The 25122-nt window shown below is 48.1% G+C and overlaps 2 protein-coding genes across 2 annotated transcripts in view; one reads left to right on the forward strand and one right to left on the reverse strand.

Moving 5' to 3' along the window:
- Positions 1–772: 772 nt before the first annotated feature.
- Positions 773–7261, forward strand: LOC124020835 (CCN family member 3-like). The gene is made up of 5 exons (XM_046336116.1): positions 773–902; positions 1029–1257; positions 1630–1884; positions 3632–3843; positions 6983–7261. The coding sequence occupies exons 1-5, from the start codon at positions 852–854 to the stop codon at positions 7259–7261; spliced, it is 1026 nt and encodes a 341-aa protein (XP_046192072.1). The 5' UTR covers positions 773–851.
- A 10040-nt stretch (positions 7262–17301) lies between these two features.
- The window catches only part of enpp2 (ectonucleotide pyrophosphatase/phosphodiesterase 2), a gene marked incomplete at its 5' end in the record, with an annotated part of 44862 nt that continues 37041 nt past the window's right edge, over positions 17302–25122 (reverse strand). Inside the window, 3 exons of the mRNA XM_046336117.1 lie at positions 17302–17555; positions 18380–18533; positions 22957–23089. Coding sequence (XP_046192073.1) covers positions 17385–17555; positions 18380–18533; positions 22957–23089 — 458 coding nt within the window. The remainder of the gene's footprint in view (positions 17556–18379; positions 18534–22956; positions 23090–25122) is intronic.

Genomic DNA, 25122 nt, shown 5'->3' on the forward strand with positions numbered 1-25122 from the left:
AACCAGATCGACCAGGGTGATATCTATTCCTCAGCCAAACCAGATCGACCAGGGTGATATCTATTCTGCAATCAAACTAGATCGACCAGGGTGATATCTATTCTGCAATCAAACTAGATCGACCAGGGTGATATCTATTCTGCAATCAAACTAGATCGACCAGGGTGATATCTATTCTGCAGCCAAACTAGAACTATTTTAATTCCAGAGATGTAATGAGCACAATAATGAAAATCAGGGAACGGAGGAACTAGTTTGAAATAGGTTCATTTGAATGATCATGAAAAATGTTGATTATTGATATGAATGGCAGCAGTAAAACTGTCAAATGAGCTTCTGTGTTCTAAATACTAGTAACGTAGCCTTCCTCTGTGTGCGAAGAACTCAGGATCTAACAGGAAAATGTGAGTCTCATCCTGATCCAATCAGATGTCAGAATTCCCAGACTCTACCAGGGCCAGGGGGGTAATCCCTCCATCATCCCCTTCCTCCATCATCCCCTTCCTCCCTCCCTCCCTCCATCATCACCTTCCTCCCTCCTCCTTCCCCTCCTCCCTTCCCTTCCCTCCCCTCCTCCCTCCCTCCTCCTTCCCCTCCTCCCTCCCCTCCTCAATCCCTCCTCCCTCCCCTCCTCCATCCCTCCTCCTTCCCCTCCTCCTTCCCCTCCTCCTCCCCCTCCTCCTTCCCCTCCTCCCTCCCCCTCCTTCACGCGTCACTGTGTCGTTAGACAGGACCGTTATAAATGGCTCTGCACACACTTCTGAAGCAAGCCAAAGGGATTTACAGAGCTTCAGCAAGATACAAAGGAGGGAAAAGTCTACACAGAGAAAACTACCTTGCACTGAATCAGGATGTCTAGGCTTGCAGAGAGAACCCTTTTCGTTTTCTACATTTCAACACAGGTAAATAAACTGAGTTGACGTTACAGAGGAGACTCATCCAAACTATATTATGTGAAGAATATGAAAGCAAGGAGCAACAACTTTGAAAAGTCACATTTGAACACAGTTTTCCCTTTTTTTCTCCAGATTTGCTCCCAGATCTTGGCGCTGGTGTGTCAGACCAGGTGCCTCTGTCCGCAGGAGCCTCCGCTGTGCGCCCCCGGGGTCCAGTTGATTCTGGATGACTGCGCATGCTGTCTGGTCTGTGCGAGGCAGAAAGGAGAGGCGTGCTCGGAAATAAGTCCCTGTGATACTCACAGGGGTCTGAACTGCGACTACACGGCCGATGTACACCAGAGGACAGGTGTCTGTGTCGGTGAGTCATTTGTTAATCATATTGAACCAGTGATGTTCTAGTGTCGGTGTCAGAACGGGGTAGATTCCCTGGCCTTGTCTCACTTGGATTTGCTCAACTCCTGCGTACCTCTCGTCTTCTCTCGCCTCCTTTTGAAAAAGGTCAAAGGTAAACGAAGAGTGGCAGCGAGGGCCCCGCCCCTATCTAAGAGCTATTGATGATGATGATGATGATGATGATGATGATGATGATGATGATGACAATTCCCATTCATTTGAAGACACAAACACTTAAACATATGACATTTAGGATTTTATCCAGATGTGAGTATTGGAAATAAAAAATGTTAAATAATGATTTGTGCTTTTCTTGTGTCCCTCATCTCTTCCACAGCACGTGAGGGAGACATCTGCCTGTTGGACGGTTCAGTGTACCAGAACGGAGAGACCTTCTTCCCCAGCTGCAAGTATCAGTGCACCTGCAGGGACGGTCAGATCGCCTGCGTGCCGCGCTGCAACCTGGACGTGATGCTGCCGGGCCCAGACTGCCCTCTACCCAGGAAGGTGGCGGTCCCAGGGGAGTGCTGTGAGAAGTGGGTGTGTGAGCCCCAACCAGAGGCCAGTGCCTTGGGAAGCTTCGCCATGGCTGGTAAGCACTCAGTCTATCTGCACTCAAATCAGATCCAAATGTTATTTGTCACGTGCCGAATACAACAGGTGTAGATAGACCTTACAGTGAAATGCTGAATACAACAGGTGTAGGTAGACCTTACAGTGAAATGCCGAATAGAACAGGTGTAGTAGACCTTACAGGGAAATGCTGAATACAACAGGTGTAGTAGACCTTACAGTGAAATGCTGAATACAACAGGTGTAGGTAGACCTTACAGTGAAATGCTGAATACAACAGGTGTAGTAGACCTTACAGTGAAATGCCGAATAGAACAGGTGTAGTAGACCTTACAGTGAAATGCCGAATACAACAGGTGTAGTAGACCTTACAGTGAAATGCCGAATAGAACAGGTGTAGTAGACCTTACAGTGAAATGCTGAATACAACAGGTGTAGGTAGACCTTACAGTGAAATGCTGAATACAACAGGTGTAGGTAGACCTTACAGTGAAATGCCGAATAGAACAGGTGTAGGTAGACCTTACAGTGAAATGCTGAATACAACAGGTGTAGGTAGACCTTACAGTGAAATGCTGAATACAACAGGTGTAGGTAGACCTTACAGTGAAATGCTGAATACAACAGGTGTAGGTAGACCTTACAGTGAAATGCTGAATACAACAGGTGTAGGTAGACCTTACAGTGAAATGCTGAATACAACAGGTGTAGGTAGACCTTACAGTGAAATGCTGAATACAACAGGTGTAGGTAGACCTTACAGTGAAATGCTGAATACAACAGGTGTAGGTAGACCTTACAGTGAAATGCCGAATACAACAGGTGTAGGTAGACCTTACAGGGAAATGCCGAATAGAACAGGTGTAGGTAGACCTTACAGGGAAATGCCGAATAGAACAGGTGTAGGTAGACCTTACAGTGAAATGCTGAATACAACAGGTGTAGGTAGACCTTACAGTGAAATGCCGAATAGAACAGGTGTAGTAGACCTTACAGTGAAATGCTGAATACAACAGGTGTAGTAGACCTTACAGTGAAATTATTTCTGACAAGACCTTAACCAACAATGCAGTTTTAATAAAAATAAGTGTTAAGTAAAAAATTATTAAATAACAAATAACAATTAATTAAAGAGTAGCAGTAAAATAACAATTAAATAACAAATAACAATGAATTAAAGAGCAGCAGTAAGATAACAGTCTCTAGTGTCCTACATAGCAGATAGGATTCCACGTGGGACGCAGTTCCTCTCTCTACTTCTCTCTGCTTCTGACGTGACTGGTACTCTGGTGCAAGCCACAAAGTCAAGAGACAGATTCTGGCATGCCTCTAGGTTGACCTGGCTGGCTCCGTGTGAAGGGAAATGCTGAATTGCCTCGGAGTACAGAGCGAGAGACTCACAGAGCAAGTTGACTTATCCCTGGAAGCCTCTGTGTAGACCTCTGGAGCCAAAACATTCCATTTCGTGTTCTCTGGAATGTGATGTACCTTGGATCGTTCTTAATCTGTGATCAATGGACTTCAGGCACCTAAAGAAATTCTGATAGAACTGTGAATTGGATTACCTGTATACCGATTACACACCAATGTAGTGGAATTAATTATGCAAAACACGCAGATCCCAATACCAGTCAAACATAAGTTTCCTCTTATGCACTTCTGCCCAGTAATTCTTACATCCATCAATCAATCTAGCGTGCATCTGTATTTCCCATGGCAACAACATCTGTCTCATCCGGTGTGTCTGTCCCTGTCCTCCCGTACAGCCTACAGACAGGAGGAGACAGTGGGGTTTGACTCGTGGGACCCCAGTACTAACTGCATAGAGCAGACTACGGAGTGGGGCGCCTGCTCTCGCACCTGTGGCATGAGCATCTCCACCCGGGTCACCAACAAGAACCCCCGCTGTGAGATGGTCAAGCAGACGCGTCTGTGCATCGTCAGGCCCTGCGACAAACAGCAGCAGGATGTTCCTAAGGTAGGATACTCAACCCACTGTTACTATACTAATACCAGCAGCAGGATGTTCCTAAGGTAGGATACTCAACCCACTGTTACTATACTAATACCAGCAGTAGGATGTTCCTAAGGTAGGATACTCAACCCACTGTTACTATACTAATACCAGCAGTAGGATGTTCCTAAGGTAGGATACTCAACCCACTGTTACTATACTAATACCAGCAGTAGGATGTTCCTAAGGTAGGATACTCAACCCACTGTTACTATACTAATACCAGCAGTAGGATGTTCCTAAGGTAGGATACTCAACCCACTGTTACTGTACTAATACCAGCAGTAGGATGTTCCTACCAGGTAGGATACTCAACCCACTGTTACTATACTAATACCAGCAGTAGGATGTTCCTAAGGTAGGATACTCAACCCACTGTTACTATACTAATACCAGCAGTAGGATGTTCCTAAGGTAGGATACTCAACCCACTGTTACTATACTAATACCAGCAGCAGGATGTTCCTAAGGTAGGATACTCAACCCACTGTTACTATACTAATACCAGCAGTAGGATGTTCCTAAGGTAGGATACTCAACCCACTGTTACTATACTAATACCAGCAGTAGGATGTTCCTAAGGTAGGATACTCAACCCACTGTTACTATACTAATACCAGCAGTAGGATGTTCCTAAGGTAGGATACTCAACCCACTGTTACTATACTAATACCAGCAGTAGGATGTTCCTAAGGTAGGATACTCAACCCACTGTTACTATACTAATACCAGCAGTAGGATGTTCCTAAGGTAGGATACTCAACCCACTGTTACTATACTAATACCAGCAGTAGGATGTTCCTAAGGTAGGATACTCAACCCACTGTTACTATACTAATACCAGCAGTAGGATGTTCCTAAGGTAGGATACTCAACCCACTGTTACTATACTAATACCAGCAGTAGGATGTTCCTAAGGTAGGATACTCAACCCACTGTTACTATACTAATACCAGCAGTAGGATGTTCCTAAGGTAGGATACTCAACCCACTGTTACTATACTAATACCAGCAGTAGGATGTTCCTAAGGTAGGATACTCAACCCACTGTTACTATACTAATACCAGCAGTAGGATGTTCCTAAGGTAGGATACTCAACCCACTGTTACTATACTAATACCAGCAGTAGGATGTTCCTAAGGTAGGATACTCAACCCACTGTTACTATACTAATACCAGCAGTAGGATGTTCCTAAGGTAGGATACTCAACCCACTGTTACTGTACTAATACCAGCAGTAGGATGTTCCTAAGGTAGGATACTCAACCCACTGTTACTATACTAATACCAGCAGTAGGATGTTCCTAAGGTAGGATACTCAACCCACTGTTACTATACTAATACCAGCAGTAGGATGTTCCTAAGGTAGGATACTCAACCCACTGTTACTATACTAATACCAGCAGTAGGATGTTCCTAAGGTAGGATACTCAACCCACTGTTACTATACTAATACCAGCAGTAGGATGTTCCTAAGGTAGGATACTCAACCCACTGTTACTGTACTAATACCAGCAGTAGGATGTTCCTAAGGTAGGATACTCAACCCACTGTTACTGTACTAATACCAGCAGTAGGATGTTCCTAAGGTAGGATACTCAACCCACTGTTACTGTACTAATACCAGCAGTAGGATGTTCCTAAGGTAGGATACTCAACCCACTGTTACTATACTAATACCAGCAGTAGGATGTTCCTAAGGTAGGATACTCAACCCACTGTTAATACTAATACCAGCAGTAGGATGTTCCTAAGGTAGGATACTCAACCCACTGTTACTATACTAATACCAGCAGTAGGATGTTCCTAAGGTAGGATACTCAACCCACTGTTACTATACTAATACCAGCAGTAGGATGTTCCTAAGGTAGGATACTCAACCCACTGTTACTATACTAATACCAGCAGTAGGATGTTCCTAAGGTAGGATACTCAACCCACTGTTACTATACTAATACCAGCAGTAGGATGTTCCTAAGGTAGGATACTCAACCCACTGTTACTATACTAATACCAGCAGCAGGATGTTCCTAAGGTAGGATACTCAACCCACTGTTACTATACTAATACCAGCAGTAGGATGTTCCTAAGGTAGGATACTCAACCCACTGTTACTATACTAATACCAGCAGTAGGATGTTCCTAAGGTAGGATACTCAACCCACTGTTACTATACTAATACCAGCAGTAGGATGTTCCTAAGGTAGGATACTCAACCCACTGTTACTATACTAATACCAGCAGTAGGATGTTCCTAAGGTAGGATACTCAACCCACTGTTACTATACTAATACCAGCAGTAGGATGTTCCTAAGGTAGGATACTCAACCCACTGTCACTGTACTAATACCAGCAGTAGGATGTTCCTAAGGTAGGATACTCAACCCACTGTTACTATACTAATACCAGCAGTAGGATGTTCCTACGGTAGGATACTCAACCCACTGTTACTATACTAATACCAGCAGTAGGATGTTCCGAAGGTAGGATACTCAACCCACTGTCACTGTATTAATATAACCCACTGTTACTATACTAATACCAGCAGTAGGATGTTCCTAAGGTAGGATACTCAACCCACTGTTACTATACTAATACCAGCAGTAGGATGTTCCTAAGGTCAGGATACTCAACCCACTGTTACCTAATACCAGCAGTGATGTTCCAGGTAGGATACTCAACCCACTGTTACTGTACTAATACCAGCAGTAGGATGTTCTAGGTAGGATACTCAACCCACTGTTACTATCTAATACCAGCAGTAGGATGTTCCTAAGGTAGGATACTCAACATACCAGCAGTTGTTCCTAAGGTAGGATACTCAACCCACTGTTACTGTACTAATACCAGCAGTAGGATGTTCCTAAGGTAGGATACTCAACCCCCCACTGTCACTGTACTAATAATACAAACCAAATCACAGTTGTAGAGGGAAAATACATCACAAATTTAAATAGAATAGAAGTTTAAGTTCAACTTGCCATTCAGACTAAATGCAAATCTTCCGACTAACAAAACTCAGAAGAGCTCTGACAAAATACATGACAGAAGTGTTCCAGTGTTTCGCCGACTGACATCCATTTCCCTCCTCTAAATCCTCAGAGAGGAAGCAAGTGCCTGAGGATGAAGAAGGCGGTGAAACCCGTCCGGTTCAGCTATAAGAACTGCACCAGCGTGCTGACCTACAAGCCCCGGTACTGTGGTGTGTGTACGGACGGGCGTTGCTGCACCCCCCACAGCACCGAGACAGTGCAGGTAGAGTTCCAATGTGCTCAGGCTGAAGCCATCAGGAAACCCGTGATGTTCATGAACACCTGCGCCTGCCACTACCACTGTCCCAGAGATTCTCACAGTCAGCACTTAGCTACCTTTACAGAATAGATGAGCTTTCTGCATCTAATATAACTGGAAACGTTAAAGACAGAGTTTTCCTTTTCTGCAAATGGCCTCAGTGATTATACACAGCTCCTGGGTCTAAATGTTTTGAAACATCTTCCTGAAGGTGTATGGTTGGTCTCAGGAGGGAGAATCTCACTGCATACTTACGGCCTCAGTGATCATACACAGCTCCTGGGTCAGCCTTTTCAAACACCCATTGACTGAAAAACAGATGCCTCAGTGATCATACACAGCTCCTGGGTCAGTTTTAAACAGACTGACTCAAACGGCCTCAGTGATCATCACACAGCTCAGTTTTAAACTGGGTCATCTAATTAACTAAACAGACTGAGTGATTTCCTGGGTCTTTTCTCAAACGGCCTCAGTGATCATACACAGCTCCTGGGTCAGTTTTAAACAGACTGACTCAAACGGCCTCAGTGATCATACACAGCTCCTGGGTCAGTTTTAAACAGACTGACTCAAACGGCCTCAGTGATCATACACAGCTCCTGGGTCAGTTTTAAACAGACTGACTCAAACGGCCTCAGTGATTATACACAGCTCCTGGGTCAGCCTCAGACAGCCTCTGACTGTTCCAGAGGTATTTCCGAAATAGCGGTTAGACTACCTACAATCATTTCAAGTGCAATGTCTGCACGTCCAACAATTCTCCAGCTGCACGTCACAAAAAGAAATGTCTGGTGAAAGCAACACCTGCTCACTGTTGTATTTGTTCTGGTGAAAACCTGTGTTTCTACCCCCCCCCCCTCTCATTCCTCTGACCTTTGACCTTGTAGTTGTTTGCAGACTCTTGCCCTCTCCCAGGCTCTCCAGTCAACCCGGTCTTGGCCCACACAACAGTCATGTCGACAGCCAGGTCAAAAGGTTGTTCTCATAATGTACTGCCGCTTTCAACAGCCAGCCTGTAAGTCTCCGCTCTTGGACCTCTAGCCCCGCCCCACTTACACGTCAGACCTGGGTCAAATACATGTGTCAAAAACAGTGTGCAGGCTGTGGGTGGAGTTGGCAGTTTATGAGACTTTTCCATTGGTTGCATTGTACAGGGCAAGCTAAGTCAAGTTAAGTCAAGCTAACTCAAGTTAAGTCAAGTTAAATCAAGCTAAGTCAAGCTAAGTCAAGTTAAGTCAAGTTAAGTCAAGCTAACTCAAGCTAAGTCAAGCTAAGTCAAGCTAAATCAAGTTAAGTCAAGCTAACTCAAGCTAAGTCAAGCTAACTCAAGCTAAGTCAAGCTAACTCAAGTTAAGTCAAGCTAACTCAAGTTAAGTCAAGTTAACTCAAGCTAACTCAAGCTAACTCAAGCTAAGTCAAGCTAAGTCAAGTGCACCTCCAAAGTCTTTGGCATATATATATGTCACCCAGTTCTGATATATAATGTCATTGACTGCGACGCAATGTAGATTTTCCTTAAACAGAATGTTCATTTTCTACTCCTCCTATGGTCTCTTGTAGAAAGATACACGTTCTGTGAATACTTTACTGTATAGTTGGCGCGAGTGTGTATTAAATACACAGTGTCTGTATGTCTTTGTAAACCAAATGTAAATATGAATTCTATATAGTGTCTGTATGTCTTTGTAAACCAAATGTAAATATGATTTCTATATAGTGTCTGTATGTCTTTGTAAACCAAATGTAAATATTAATTCTATATAGTGTCTGTATGTGTTTATAAACCCAAATGTAAATATGAATTCTATATAGTGTCTGTACCTCTACTCTGGTTGTGTTTCGCTCAGCCTTTTCGGTCAATATAATAATACTGCACTTACACATGATTTGACATTAAATATGTCTATTTTCTATAACTTCTGATTTGTTTCTCTTTATTCCAACCGTCATGATATACCGTGTAGATAGATTGTTAGACAACAGTTGATGTACATTAAATTGACCTAAAACTGAGTCACAACACCTTTCATATAAGGTTAATGTATAGTTAGTTTAGTGACAACCCCGTCGAATGAATGCGACATAAAATGCTTAATGACTATTAGACTCTGGTGGGTTCTGACTTCCAACGCTTCTTCTACAAGTCAGTGAAATCACTGAACGCTCAAAGCTCTCCCAGAACGGGTATAAAACCACTATATATAAAACAGCGACACCTTGTGGCATATTTAAGAAGTGCATGAAAGTATAAGGAAACATTACCTCTATTGTTATTCCTATCCAGAGTAAAAGTTATCCATGACCATAACTGCGGTATCCCTGGTCCGGCACACTGTCCTCTCCCGGTGGTCTGTAGAGCTAATTGGAAAAGTGCAGCACATCACAGCTCAGCTCCGACAGAAGCGTCGCCGTCCGCGTTGTGTCAATGTGCGGTTCCACCTGCTACACACAAGCACGTTGATTTGGGAGCGGAGAAATAGCAGAGGGGCTGAGCGTCTTTATTCTATTTTCCCCTACTGCACTGTAACATATTCATCTATTATGCGCAAGTACAATAGCTGTTGGCCCAGTTTTTCGCAAGTACTCATTAAATTGTTGCGAGTGGTTGTACCAAATGATACTCAAATTACACAAGTTCCTTTTGTTTACATCTTGTGAACATCGGTAGTCAGTGTAGCTAGCTAAGTAATAGTAGTAGTTTCTTGACTTCATAAATCTTAGTAAAATAACCAGCGGTGTATAGCCGAGGCCAAATACAACCAAAATGAACTTTTATTTCAATTCACAAGATAGAATTAACATGCACGTCAAGCCATCAATAATTAACTCTCTGTGATGATTGAGTTTGGACGCCGCCATTACCCGCAACATGGGCAGTGAAACAGCTTTGATTTCAAAAGAAGCGAAATAAGCATTTCCCCAATGGCTGATTGCAATGCTGAACGCCCAATTTCTATAGTGTAGCAGGGCCAGTATGAGTGACCATTCATAAACCAAGACAAATCGGGTCTTATTCCCTATAGAATCACTATGGGCCCTGGTCAAAACTATGCACCATGGCTGCGTTTACACAGGCAGCCTAATTCTGAACTTTTTTCCACGAATTGGTCTTTTGGCCAATCAGATCACCTCAGAAAGAGAGCTGATGTGATTGGTTGAAAGACCAAATAGTGGGGGAGAAATATGAGAATTGAGCTGCCTGTGTAAACGCAGCCTATGTTGAGAATAGGTTACCATTCAGGACGTACAGTACACAGGGTGTCCAGTCATTTACCGGCAGCCAGCTGGTAAAATACATTTTCTCTCGTCTCTCGAGATAATAAATGACTGATAATAAATGACTGAGAAAACGACAGCATATCATCGCTGTAGTGTTGAGACAGACAGACGGGTGTTTGCAGTGTAATCAGATGTGCCTCGATTCAAACCTTTATTGTAGGTCTGGGGAAGCGTCCACTGAGATTAGCAGGTTTGAGTCAGACCAGATTCACTTCCTAGATTTCATCCTTGGAGGAATGTTGTAGGCAGACATTTCTGTAGTGTGTAGACTACAAGTTAAAAGCCTGGCAGTATTTCTTGCCATTTAAAAAAATGTAACCTTTATTTAACTAGGCGAGTCGGTTAAGAACAAATTCTTATTTCCAATGACGGCCTACCCCGGCCAAACCCGGGCGACGCTGGGCCAGTTGTGCGCCGCCCTGTGGGACTCCCAATCACAGCCGGTTGTAATACATACAGCCTTGGATTCGAACCAGGGTGTCTGTAATGACACCTCTAGCACTGAGATGCAGTGCCTTAGACCGCTGTGTCACTCGGGAGCCCATTAGAGCCCTGTGTCACTCGCGAGCCCATTAGAGCCCTGTGTCACTAGGGAGCCCATTAGAGCCCTGTGTCACTCGGGAGCCCGTTAGAGCCCTGTGTCACTCGAGAGCCCGTTAGAGCCCTGTGTCACTCGGGAGCCCGTTAGAGCCCTGTGTCACTCGGGAGCCCGTTAGAGCCCTGTGTCACTCGGGAGCCCGTTAGAGCCCTGTGTCACTCGGGAGCCCATTAGAGCCCTGTGTCACTCGGGAGCCCATTAGAGCCCTGTGTCACTCGGGAGCCCATTAGAGCCCTGTGTCACTCGGGAGCCCATTAGAGCCCTGTGTCACTCGGGAGCCCATTAGAGCCCTGTGTCACTCGGAGCCCATTAGAGCCCTGTGTCACTCGGGAGGGAGCCCATTAGAGCCCTGTGTCACTCGGGAGCCCATTAGAGCCCTGTGTCACTCGGGAGCCCATTAGAGCCCTGTGTCACTCGGGAGCCCATTAGAGCCCTGTGTCGGGAGCCCATTAGAGCCCTGTGTCACTCGGGAGCCCATTAGAGCCCTGTGTCACTCGGGAGCCCATTAGAGCCCTGTGTCACTCGGGAGCCCATTAGAGCCCTGTGTCACTCGGGAGCCCATTAGAGCCCTGTGTCACTCGGGAGCCCATTAGAGCCCTGTGTCACTCGGGAGCCCATTAGAGCCCTGTGTCACTCGGGAGCCCATTAGAGCCCTGTGTCACTCGGGAGCCCATTAGAGCCCTGTGTCACTCGGGAGCCCATTAGAGCCCTGTGTCACTCGGGAGCCCATTAGAGCCCTGTGTCACCCGGGAGCCCATTAGAGCCCTGTGTCACCCGGGAGCCCATTAGAGCCCTGTGTCACCCGGGAGCCCATTAGAGCCCTGTGTCACTCGGGAGCCCATTAGAGCCTGTCACCAAACCCATTCAAACACACATTTATTACTGAAATTAAATCTCCCAACTACAGGAACAGCCTTTATTGATTTATGTTTTTATTTTATTTTTAAATTTATGATCATAATGCTAATATCATTAGCATTAAATCAAACCAACAATGGTGAGCAGCAATGACCTCTGGTCTCGCTGCCAACTTCCCGATACGCCACAATAACAGACGAGGTCGTACAAAAAGGTTTATTGGATTTAAACATCAGGCATAAATAAGTGGATCACACAGGTGTCTGGGACATATTTAAAAGGATGTCACCACTACAGGTTCACTATTATTACTGTTCACAGTACAGACAGACAGAGAGGATGTCACCACTACAGGTTCACTATTATTACTGTTCACAGTACAGACAGACAGAGAGGATGTCACCACTACAGGTTCACTATTATTACTGTTCACAGTACAGACAGACAGAGAGGATGTCACCACTACAGGTTCACTATTATTACTGTTCACAGTACAGACAGACAGAGAGGATGTCACCACTACAGGTTCACTATTATTACTGTTCACAGTACAGACAGACAGAGAGGATGTCACCACTACAGGTTCACTATTATGACTGTTCACAGTACAGACAGACAGAGCTGATTCACCATTATTACTATTAACACAGTACTGTCAGCCATCACCAGCAAGACATTCATCAGAAACACCACATACAACACACACACACATACATACACACACACACACAACACACATACAACAACACACACATACAACAACACACACATACAACAACACACACACATACAACAACACACACACAACAACACACACATACAACACACACACATACGACACACACAACAACACACCACATTATCAATACAAGTAACAACAAATAATTAAATTCATGCTTGTTAATCATCAAAAATAAAGAGGGACGGGAAATGTGTTACATTACAGAGGAACAGGACAGCCACAAATAAACATTTAGAATAATACATGTGAAAAAACAACACGACATATTCAAAAATATACACCAGACCAACGGAGCTGTGGTGGACACAGAAGAGGGTAGGGAGACAGGAGGGAGACAGGGAGAGGGAGAGGGTAGGGAGACAGGAGAGGGTAGGGAGGGAGACAGGGAGACAGGAGAGGGGGAGACAGGAGAGGGTAGGGAGACAGGAGAGGGTAGGGAGACAGGAGAGGGTAGGGAGACAGGAGAGGGTAGGGAGGGAGGGAGACAGGAGAGGGGGAGACAGGAGAGGGTAGGGAGACAGGAGAGGGTAGGGAGACAGGAGAGGGTAGGGAGACAGGAGAGGGTAGGGAGACAGGAGAGGGTAGGGAGACAGGAGAGGGTAGGGAGACAGGAGAGGGTAGGGAGACAGGAGAGGGTAGGGAGACAGGAGAGGGAGGGGGAGACAGGAGAGGGGGTAGGGAGACAGGAGAGGGTAGGGAGACAGGAGGGGTAGGGAGACAGGAGACAGGGAGACAGGAGAGGGTAGGGAGACAGGAGAGGGGAGAGGGGAGACAGGGAGAGAGGGTAGGGAGACAGGAGAGGGTAGGGAGACAGGAGAGGGTAGGGAGACAGAGAGGGTAGGGAGACAGGAGAGGGTAGGGAGACAGACAGGAGAGGGTAGGGAGACAGGAGAGGGTAGGGAGACAGGAGAGGGTAGGGAGACAGGAGAGGGTAGGGAGACAGGAGAGGGTAGGGAGACAGGAGAGGGTAGGGAGACAGGAGAGGGTAGGGAGACAGGAGAGGGGGAGACAGGAGAGGGTAGGGAGACAGGAGAGGGTAGGGAGACAGGAGAGGGTAGGGAGACAGGAGAGGGTAGGGAGACAGGAGAGAGGGTAGGGAGACAGGAGAGGGTAGGGAGACAGGAGAGGGAGGGAGACAGGAGAGGGTAGGGAGAGGGTAGGAGACAGGAGGGAGACAGGAGAGGGTAGGGAGACAGGAGAGGGTAGGGAGACAGGAGAGGGTAGGGAGACAGGAGAGAGGGTAGGGAGAGGAGAGGGAGGGAGACAGGAGAGGGAGACAGGGAGAGGGTAGGGAGACAGGAGAGGGTAGGGAGACAGGAGAGGGTAGGGAGACAGGAGAGGGTAGGGAGACAGACAGGAGGGTAGGAGACAGGAGAGGGTAGGGAGACAGGGAGACAGGAGAGGGTAGGGAGACAGGGAGAGAGGGTAGGGAGACAGGAGAGGGTAGGGAGACAGGAGAGGGTAGGGAGACAGGAGAGGGTAGGGAGACAGGAGAGGGTAGGGAGACAGGAGAGGGTAGGGAGACAGGAGAGGGTAGGGAGACAGAGAGGGTAGGGAGACAGGAGAGGGTAGGGAGACAGGAGAGGGTAGGGAGACAGGAGAGGGTAGGGAGACAGGAGAGGGTAGGGAGACAGGAGAGGGTAGGGAGACAGGAGAGGGTAGGGAGACAGAGGGTAGGGAGACAGGGTAGGGAGACAGGAGAGGGTAGGGAGACAGGAGAGAGGAGAGGGTAGGAGACAGGAGAGGGTAGGGAGACAGGAGAGGGTAGGGAGACAGGAGAGGGTAGGGAGACAGGAGAGGGTAGGGAGACAGAGGGTAGGAGACAGGAGAGGGTAGGGAGACAGGGAGGGAGACAGGAGAGGGAGACAGGAGAGGGTAGGGAGACAGGAGAGGGTAGGGAGACAGGAGAGGGTAGGGAGACAGGAGAGGGTAGGGAGACAGGAGAGGGTAGGGAGACAGGAGAGGGTAGGGAGACAGGAGAGGGTAGGGAGACAGGAGAGGGTAGGGAGACAGGAGAGGGTAGGGAGACAGGAGAGGGTAGGGAGACAGGAGAGGGAGGGAGACAGGAGAGGGTAGGGAGACAGGAGAGGGTAGGGAGACAGGAGGGAGGGAGAGGGAGGACAGGAGAGGGAGACAGGAGAGGGTAGGGAGACAGGAGAGGGTAGGGAGACAGGAGAGGGTAGGGAGACAGGAGAGGGAGACAGGAGAGGGTAGGGAGACAGGAGAGGGTAGGGAGACAGGAGAGGGAGGGAGACAGGAGAGGGAGACAGGAGAGGGTAGGAGACAGGAGAGGGAGACAGGAGAGGGTAGGGAGACAGGAGAGGGTAGGAGACAGGAGGGTAGGGAGACAGGAGAGGGTAGGGAGACAGGAGAGGGTAGGGAGACAGGAGAGGGTAGGAGACAGGAGAGGGTAGGGAGACAGGAGAGGGTAGGGAGACAGGAGAGGGTAGGGAGGAGAGGGTAGGGAGACAGGAGAGGGTAGGGAGAGGAGAGGGTAGGTAGACAGGAGAGGGTAGGGAGACAGGAGGAGGTAGACAGGAGAGGGTAGGGAGACAGGAGAGGGTAGGGAGACAGGAGAGGGAGAGACAGGAGAGGGTAGGGAGACAGGGAGTAGGGAGACAGGAGAGGGTAGGGAGACAGGAGGGAGGGTAGGGAGACAGGAGAGGAGACAGGAGAGGGAAGACAGGAGAGGGTAGGGAGGGAAACAGGAGAGGGGGAGACAGGAGAGGGAGGGAGACAGGAGAGGGTAGGGAGACAGGAGAGGAGAGGGTAGAGGGAGACAGGAGAGGGTAGACAGGGAGACAGGAGAGGGTAGGGAGACAGGAGAGGGTAGGGAGACAGGAGAGGGTAGGGAGACAGGAGAGGGTAGGAGACAGGAGAGGGTAGGGAGACAGGGAGAGGAGGGTAGGGGGAGACAGGAGAGGGTAGGGAGACAGAGAGGGTAGGGAGACAGGAGAGGGTAGGGAGACAGGGAGGGTAGGGAGACAGGAGAGGGAGACAGGAGAGGGAGGGAGACAGGAGAGGGTAGGAGACAGGAGAGGGGGGAGACAGGAGAGGGTAGGGAGACAGGAGAGGGTAGGGAGACAGGAGAGGGTAGGGAGACAGGAGAGGGTAGGGAGACAGGAGAGGGGACAGGGGTAGACAGGAGAGGACAGGGAGACAGGAGAGGGTAGGGAGACAGGAGAGGGTAGGGAGACAGGAGACAGGGTAGGGAGACAGGAGAGGGTAGGGAGACAGGAGAGGGTAGGGAGACAGGAGAGGGTAGGGAGACAGGAGAGGAGACAGGAGAGGGTAGGGAGACAGGACAGGAGGGTAGGGAGACAGGAGAGGGTAGGGAGACAGGGAGACAGGAGGGTAGGGAGACAGGAGAGGGTAGGGAGACAGGAGAGGGTAGGGAGACAGGAGAGGGTAGGGAGACAGGAGAGGAGGGTAGGGAGACAGGAGAGGGTAGGGAGACAGGGAGGGTAGGGAGACAGGAGAGGGTAGGGAGACAGGAGAGGGGGGAGACAGGTAGACAGGAGACAGGGTAGGGAGACAGGAGAGGGTAGGGAGACAGGAGAGGGTAGGGAGACAGGGAGGGAGGGAGACAGGAGAGGGTAGGGAGACAGGAGAGGGTAGGGAGACAGGAGACAGGAGGGAGAGGAGAGGGTAGGGAGACAGGAGAGGGTAGGGAGACAGGAGAGGGGGGAGACAGGAGAGGGGGAGACAGGAGAGGGTAGGGAGACAGGAGAGGGTAGGTAGACAGGAGAGGGTAGGGAGACAGGAGAGGGTAGGGAGACAGGAGTGGGTAGGTAGACAGGAGAGAGGGAGACAGGAGAGGGTAGGGAGACAGGAGAGGGTAGGGAGACAGGAGAGGGAGGGTAGGGAGACAGGAGAGGGTAGGAGACAGAGGGTAGGGAGACAGGAGAGGGTAGGTAGACAGGAGAGGGTAGGGAGACAGGAGAGGGTAGGGAGACAGGAGACAGGAGAGGGTAGGGAGACAGGAGAGGGTAGGGAGACAGGAGAGGGTGGGTAGGAGACAGGAGAGGGTAGGGAGACAGGAGAGGGTAGGGAGACAGGAGAGGGTAGGGAGACAGGGAGACAGGAGAGGGTAGGAGACAGGAGAGGGTAGGGAGACAGGAGAGGGTAGGTAGACAGGAGAGGGTAGGAGACAGGAGAGGGTAGGGAGACAGGAGAGGGTAGGTAGACAGGAGAGGGTAGGGAGAGGAGAGGGTAGGTAGACAGGAGAGGGTAGGGAGACAGGAGAGGGTAGGGAGACAGAGAGGGTGGGTAGGTAGACAGGAGAGGGTAGGGAGACAGGAGAGGGTAGGGAGACAGGAGAGGGTAGGAAGAGGGTAGGGAGACAGGAGAGGGTAGGGAGACAGGAGAGGGTAGGGAGACAGGAGAGGGTAGGGAGACAGGAGAGGAGAGGGGGAGGGAGACAGGAGAGGGTAGGGAGACAGGAGAGGGAGACAGGGAGACAGGAGAGGGTAGGGAGACAGGAGAGGGAGACAGGAGAGGGTAGGGAGACAGGAGAGGGTAGGGAGACAGGAGAGGGTAGGGAGACAGGAGAGGGTAGGGAGACAGGAGAGGGTAGGGAGACAGGAGAGGGTAGGGAGACAGGAGAGGGTAGGGAGACAGTAGAGGGGAGGGAGACAGGAGAGGGTAGGGAGACAGGAGAGGGTAGGGAGACAGGAGAGGGTAGGGAGACAGGAGATGGTGGGTAGGGAGACAGGAGAGGGTAGGGAGACAGTGGTTTAGATCTCGCTCTCATACGTGTGCATGTGAGTCTTCAGTGAGAGGATTTCAGGGTAACTCCGACTAGTCCGACGGTAGAAGTCCAGGCCCGTGAGGATCTCCACGTCTCGGACCCGGGCCGTGTGCAGCTTCATCAGATCCTCCACCCACTTAGACTCGTCCTCAGAGCTCTGGGGGACGAAGACAACGTCACACAACGTCAGCTACCTGCACATGTCATGATGCTCTGAGATCCCTCTCAATTCAAGGGGCTTTATTGGCATGGAAAACATGTTTACATTGCCAAAGCAAGTGAAATAGACAAAAGTGAAATAAACAAATGAACATTACTCACAAATTTCAAAGGAATAGACACATTTCAAATGTCATATTTATATATACAGTGTAATGATGTGCAAATAGTTAAAAGTACAAAAGGGGAAATTAATAAACATAAATATGGGTTGTATTTACAATGGTGTTTGTTCGTCACTGGTTGCCCCTTTCCTTGTCTCTTTCTGTCTCTCTCACAATAGTACCCTGTTCCCTACACAATACACTCCCTTTGATCAGAGGCCTATGTAGCAGCCCTCCTATGTCGCAGCCCTATGTAGCAGCCCTATGTAGCAGTCCTATGTAGCAGCCCTATGTAGCAGCCCTATGTAGCAGTCCTATGTAGCAGCCCTATGTAGCAGCCCTATGTAGCAGCCCTATGTAGCAGTCCTATGTAGCAGCCCTATGTAGCAGCCCTATGTAGCAGTCCTATGTAGCAGCCCTATGTAGCAGTCCTATGTAGCAGCCCTATGTAGCAGTCCTATGTAGCAGCCCTATGTAGCAGTCCTATGTAGCAGCCCTATGTAGCAGCCCTATGTAGCAGCCCTATGTAGCAGTCCTATGTAGCAGCCCTATGTAGCAGCCCTATGTAGCAGTCCTATGTAGCAGCCCTATGTAGCAGTCCTATGTAGCAGCCCTATGTAGCAGTCCTATGTCATTTTGGACGTAACCAGGGACTCACACTGCAGCTCTCGTCGTTGTCTGAGCGGTGTGGTAGGATGAAGGCAGAGCTGCTAAGAGGTCCAGTACAGATGTCCTCAGCCTGGGTGAAGTCCAGACAACTGGTTAACACACAGTAGTAGTGGGTTGGAATGGGCCCTGAACCACTTCCATACCTGTAGACAAAATACATGTGAAGATCACCAACGGAGGTTGAATATGTATTCATGGTAGACTGTATGTAGCCAGAGGACAGTCAGTAACTATGAGACAGCACAGTCCCACAGACAGAGAACACACATGTAGCCAGAGGACAGTCTGTAACTATGAGACAGCACAGTCCCACAGACAGAGAACACACATGTAGCCAGAGGACAGTCTGTAACTATGAGACAGCACAGTCCCACAGACAGAGAACACACATGTAGCCAGAGGACAGTCTGTAACTATGAGACAGCACAGTCCCACAGACAGAGAACACACATGTAGCCAGAGGACAGTCTGTAACTATGAGACAGCACAGTCCCACAGACAGAGAACACACATGTAGCCAGAGGACAGTCAGTAACTATGAGACAGCACAGTCCCACAGACAGAGAACACACATGTAGCCAGAGGACAGTCAGTAACTATGAGACAGCACAGTCCCACAGACAGAGAACACACATGTAGCCAGAGGACAGTCTGTAACTATGAGACAGCACAGTCCCACAGACAGAGAACACACATGTAGCCAGAGGACAGTCTGTAACTATGAGACAGCACAGTCCCACAGACAGAGAACACACATGTAGCCAGAGGACAGTCTGTAACTATGAGACAGCACAGTCCCACAGACAGAGAACACACATGTAGCCAGAGGACAGTCAGTAACTATGAGACAGCACAGTCCCACAGACAGAGAACACACATGTAGCCAGAGGACAGTCAGTAACTATGAGACAGCACAGTCCCACAGACAGAGAACACACATGTAGCCAGAGGACAGTCAGTAACTATGAGACAGCACAGTCCCACAGACAGAGAACACACATGTAGCCAGAGGACAGTCAGTAACTATGAGACAGCACAGTCCCACAGACAGAGAACACACATGTAGCCAGAGGACAGTCAGTAACTATGAGACAGCACAGTCCCACAGACAGAGGAGACACATGTAGCCAGAGGACAGTCAGTAACTATGAGACAGCACAGTCCCACAGACAGAGAACACACATGTAGCCAGAGGACAGTCAGTAACTATGAGACAGCACAGTCCCACAGACAGAGAACACACATGTAGCCAGAGGACAGTCAGTAACTATGAGACAGCACAGTCCCACAGACAGAGAACACACATGTAGCCAGAGGACAGTCAGTAACTATGAGACAGCACAGTCCCACAGACAGAGAACACACATGTAGCCAGAGGACAGTCAGTAACTATGAGACAGCACAGTCCCACAGACAGAGAACACACATGTAGCCAGAGGACAGTCAGTAACTATGAGACAGCACAGTCCCACAGACAGAGAACACACATGTAGCCAGAGGACAGTCAGTAACTATGAGACAGCACAGTCCCACAGACAGAGAACACACATGTAGCCAGAGGACAGTCAGTAACTATGAGACAGCACAGTCCCACAGACAGAGAACACACATGTAGCCAGAGGACAGTCAGTAACTATGAGACAGCACAGTCCCACAGACAGAGAACACACATGTAGCCAGAGGACAGTCAGTAACTATGAGACAGCACAGTCCCACAGACAGAGAACACACATGTAGCCAGAGGACAGTCAGTAACTATGAGACAGGCACAGTCCCACAGACAGACACACATGTAGCCAGAGGACAGCAGGGACTATGAGACAGCACAGTCCCACAGACAGAACACACATGTAGCCAGAGGACAGTCAGGGACTATGAGACAGGAGAGGGTCAGTCCCACAGACAGAGAACACACATGTAGCCAGAGGACAGTCAGGGACTATGAGACAGCACAGTCCCACAGACAGAGAACACACATGTAGCCAGAGGACAGTCAGTAACTATGAGACAGCACAGTCCCACAGACAGAGAACACACATGTAGCCAGAGGACAGTCAGTAACTATGAGACAGCACAGTCCCACAGACAGAGAACACACATGTAGCCAGAGGACAGTCAGTAACTATGAGACAGCACAGTCCCACAGACAGAGAACACACATGTAGCCAGAGGACAGTCAGTAACTATGAGACAGCACAGTCCCACAGACAGAGAACACACATGTAGCCAGAGGACAGTCAGTAACTATGAGACAGCACAGTCCCACAGACAGAGAACAGTCAGCGACTATGAGACAGCACAGTTCCACAGACAGAGAACACACATGGAGCCAGAGGACAGTCAGGGACTATGAGACAGGAGAGGGTCAGTCCCACAGACAGAGAACACACATGTAGCCAGAGGACAGTCAGGGACTATGAGACAGGAGAGGGTCTGTCCCACAGACAGAGAACACACATGTAGCCAGAGGACAGTCAGGGACTATGAGACAGGAGAGGGTCAGTCCCACAGACAGAGAACACACATGTAGCCAGAGGACAGTCAGGGACTATGAGATAGCACAGTCCCACAGACAGAGAACACACATGTAGCCAGAGGACAGTCAGTAACTATGAGACAGCACAGTCCCACAGACAGAGAACACACATGTAGCCAGAGGACAGTCAGTAACTATGAGACAGCACAGTCCCACAGACAGAGAACACACATGTAGCCAGAGGACAGTCAGTAACTATGAGACAGCACAGTCCCACAGACAGAGAACACACATGTAGCCAGAGGACAGTCAGTAACTATGAGACAGCACAGTCCCACAGACAGAGAACACACATGTAGCCAGAGGACAGTCAGTAACTATGAGACAGCACAGTCCCACAGACAGAGAACAGTCAGCGACTATGAGACAGCACAGTTCCACAGACAGAGAACACACATGGAGCCAGAGGACAGTCAGGGACTATGAGACAGGAGAGGGTCAGTCCCACAGACAGAGAACACACATGTAGCCAGAGGACAGTCAGGGACTATGAGACAGGAGAGGGTCTGTCCCACAGACAGAGAACACACATGTAGCCAGAGGACAGTCAGTAACTATGAGACAGGAGAGGGTCTGTCCCACAGACAGAGAACACACATGTAGCCAGAGGACAGTCAGGGACTATGAGACAGGAGAGGGTCAGTCCCACAGACAGAGAACACACATGTAGCCAGAGGACAGTCAGGGACTATGAGACAGCACAGTCCCACAGACAGAGAACACACATTCAATCACATGAAGGCTCTATGTGAGATTCAGTGACATTATGACCATGATGATTGAATGGAGCCAGAAGTACAGATATTTGTAATGACAGATTTTAGCCACTAGGTGGCCCTACAACTACATTTTGCTGGATCATTTCCATGACAATACATTTCATTTGCCTCTATTTTTATTTTTTAATTGAACCTTTGTTTAACTAGGCAAGTCAGTTAAGAACAAATTCTTATTTACAATGACGGCCTACCGAGGAACAGTGGGTTAACTGCTTGTTCAAGGGCAGAACGACAACATGTACCTTGTCAGCTTGGGGGTTTGAACTTGCAACCTTCCGGCCCAACGCTCTAACCACTAGGCTACCCTGCCGCCCCTGCCTCTACTTTGACGAATGAGTAAAATACGAAATAGAATATTGACCTTGTGCAGGAAAGGTAAGAGAAACATTGACTGTTCCAAATTATTAAGATGCAAAACGAGGTTTGGGTCTGACTTCCCATTGAGAAGTACAGTACTATGTTGTATTGTGGCTGCTTCCCAAATTAAACCCTGACGGGTCGAACCCTTTCTTTCAGTTTTCATCTAAAATCACATACCCAAATCTAACTGCCTGTAGCTCAGGACCTGAAGCAAGGATATGCATATTGTTGATACCATTTGAAAGGAAACACTTTGAAGTTTGTGTAAATGTGAACTGAACGTAGGAGAATATAACACATTAGATCTGGTAAAAGATAATACAAAATAAAAAAAACATGCGTTTTTTTTGTTCCGTCATCTTTGAAATGCAAGAGAAAGGCCACAACGCATTACTGCAGATTAGGCGCAATTTAGATTTTGGCCACTAGATGGCAGCAGTGTATGTGCTAAGTTTTTAGACTGATTCAATGAACCATTGCATTACTGTTCAAAATGTTGTATCAAATCTGCTCAGATGTGCCTAATTGGTTTGCTACATTTTCAAGTATATACCTCAAACAATAGCATGGTATTATTTCACTGTAATAGCTACTGTAAATTGGACAGTGCAGTTAGATTAATAAGAATTTAAGCTTTCTGCCAATAAAAAAACATGTCTATGTCCTGGGAAATGTTCTTGTTTACTTACAATGTCATGCTAATCAAATTAGCGCATGTTAGCTCAACCGGACATCAATCCCATAGAGGTTAAAGTGCACTACCATTGACCAGCACTGGTCAACAGTAGTGCACTATAAAGGGAATTAGGGGCTCTGATCAAAAATAGTGCACTTTAATAGGGGCCTTTTTGGGACGTAGCCTGTATGTCAGTGAAGACCAAAAACCCTTACTGTTTAATTTTCTCTGCCGAGTCTCTCAGGCCATCGTAGTCGTAGTCAAATATGGGCCCACAGATCAAGTTGAGCCCATTTCTCTCCATGGCATACTTCTTCACAAGAGTCTTCTGGAAGTAGCTCCATATTCCTGAAGGAGAGACAGAGAGAGTGAGAGAGAGAGAGAGAGAGAGAGAGTGAGAGAGAGAGGCAAACTGTTACAAGAGCATCAGGAAAATTGTACAACTCGGCAGCATCTACACCCCTGTATGTTTAGGGCTGAAGTAAGACTGGATCAGATCTACACCCCTGTATGTTTAGGGCTGAGGTAAGACTGGATCAGATCTACACCCCTGTATGTTTAGGGCTGAGGTAAGACTGGATCAGATCTACACCCCTGTATGTTTAGGGTTTAGGGCTACACCCCTGTATGTTTAGGGTTGAGGTAAGACTGGATCAGCTCTACACCCCTGTATGTTTAGGGCTGAGGTAAGACTGGATCAGCTCTACACCCCTGTATGTTTAGGGCTGAGGTAAGACTGGATCAGATCTACACCCCTGTATGTTTAGGGCTGAGGTAAGACTGGATCAGATCTACACCCCTGTATGTTTAGGGCTGAGTAAGACTGGAAGACTGTAAGATCAGCTCTACACCCCTGTATGTTTAAGACTGGGCTGTATGTTTAGGTAAGACTGGATCAGCTCTACACCCCTGTATGTTTAGGGCTGAGGTAAGACTGGATCAGCTCTACACCCCTGTATGTTTAGGGCTGAGGTAAGACTGGATCAGCTCTACACCCCTGTATGTTTAGGGCTGAGGTAAGACTGGATACACCCCAGCTCTACACACCCCTGTATGTTTAGGGCTGAGGTAAGACTGGATCAGATCTACACCCCTGTATGTTTAGGGCTGAGGTAAGACTGGATCAGCTCTACACCCCTGTATGTTTAGGGCTGAGGTAAGACTGGATCAGCTCTACACCCCTGTATGTTTAGGGCTGAGGTAAGACTGGATCAGATCTACACCCCTGTATGTTTAGGGCTGAGGTAAGACTGGATCAGCTCTACACCCCTGTATGTTTAGGGCTGAGGTAAGACTGGATCAGCTCTACACCCCTGTATGTTTAGGGCTGAGGTAAGACTGGATCAGCTCTACACCCCTGTATGTTTAGGGCTGAGGTAAGACTGGATCAGCTCTACACCCCTGTATGTTTAGGGACTGAGGTTTAAGACTGGATCAGCTCTACACCCCTGTATGTTTAGGGCTGAGGTAAGACTGGATCAGATCTACACCCCTGTATGTTTAGGGCTGAGGTAAGACTGGATCAGATCTACACCCTCACCCCTGTATGTTTAGGGCTGAGGTAAGACTGGATCAGCTCTACACCCCTGTATGTTTAGGGCTGAGGTAAGACTGGATCAGCTCTACACCCCTGTATGTTTAGGGCTGAGGTAAGACTGGATCAGATCTACACCCCTGTATGTTTAGGGCTGAGTAAGACTAAGACTGTATGTTTGGATGAGGTAAGACTGGATCATCTACACCCCTGTATGTTTAGGGCTGAGGTAAGACTGGATCAGCTCTACACCCCTGTATGTTTAGGGCTGAGGTAAGACTGGATCAGATCTACACCCCTGTATGTTTAGGGCTGCGAGGACAGACTGGATCAGACCCTCTGTTGTGTATTTCCTGGAACTGATCAGATCAATGGAAGAAGGTGATGAATGGTTGAGACTACACCAAACCTTTAAAGTTTAGGGCAGTAATACCCACCAAACCTTTAAAGCTTTCAGTAATTCCCAACAAACCTTTAAAGTTTAGGGCTAAGGTAAGAAACCTTTAAAGCTTTAATTCCCACCAAACCTTTACTTTCAGTAATCTACACCAAACCTTTCAGTAATTCCCAACAAACCTTTAAAGATCTTTCAGGTAAGTGGATCAACCCCTGTATGTTTCCCAACAAACCTTTAGGGCTGTAGCTTTCAGTAATTCCCAACAAACCTTTAAAGCTTTCAGTCCCAACAAACCTTTTCCCAACAAACCTTTAAAGCTTTCAGTCCCAACAAATGCTTTCCCAACAAACCTTTAAAGCTTTCAACAAATTCCTTTCAACACCCCAAACCTTTAAAGCTTTCAGTAATTCCCACCAAACCTTTAAAGCTTTCAGTAATTCCCAACAAATT

This window comes from Oncorhynchus gorbuscha, unplaced genomic scaffold (genome assembly GCF_021184085.1).
Source record: "Oncorhynchus gorbuscha isolate QuinsamMale2020 ecotype Even-year unplaced genomic scaffold, OgorEven_v1.0 Un_scaffold_934, whole genome shotgun sequence".
NCBI classification, from domain to species: Eukaryota; Metazoa; Chordata; class Actinopteri; order Salmoniformes; family Salmonidae; genus Oncorhynchus; species Oncorhynchus gorbuscha.

What these genes read in the sequence shown, in the direction of transcription:
- LOC124020835 (XM_046336116.1), top strand. Translation starts at nt 852, where the DNA reads ATGTCTAGGCTTGCAGAGAGAACCCTTTTCGTTTTCTACATTTCAACA. An exon ending in GAGGACAGGTGTCTGTGTCG is followed by an intron (nt 1,258 to 1,629) that starts GTGAGTCATTTG and finishes TCTCTTCCACAG; the next exon opens with CACGTGAGGGAGACATCTGC. An exon ending in AGCAGCAGGATGTTCCTAAG is followed by an intron (nt 3,844 to 6,982) that starts GTAGGATACTCA and finishes CTAAATCCTCAG; the next exon opens with AGAGGAAGCAAGTGCCTGAG.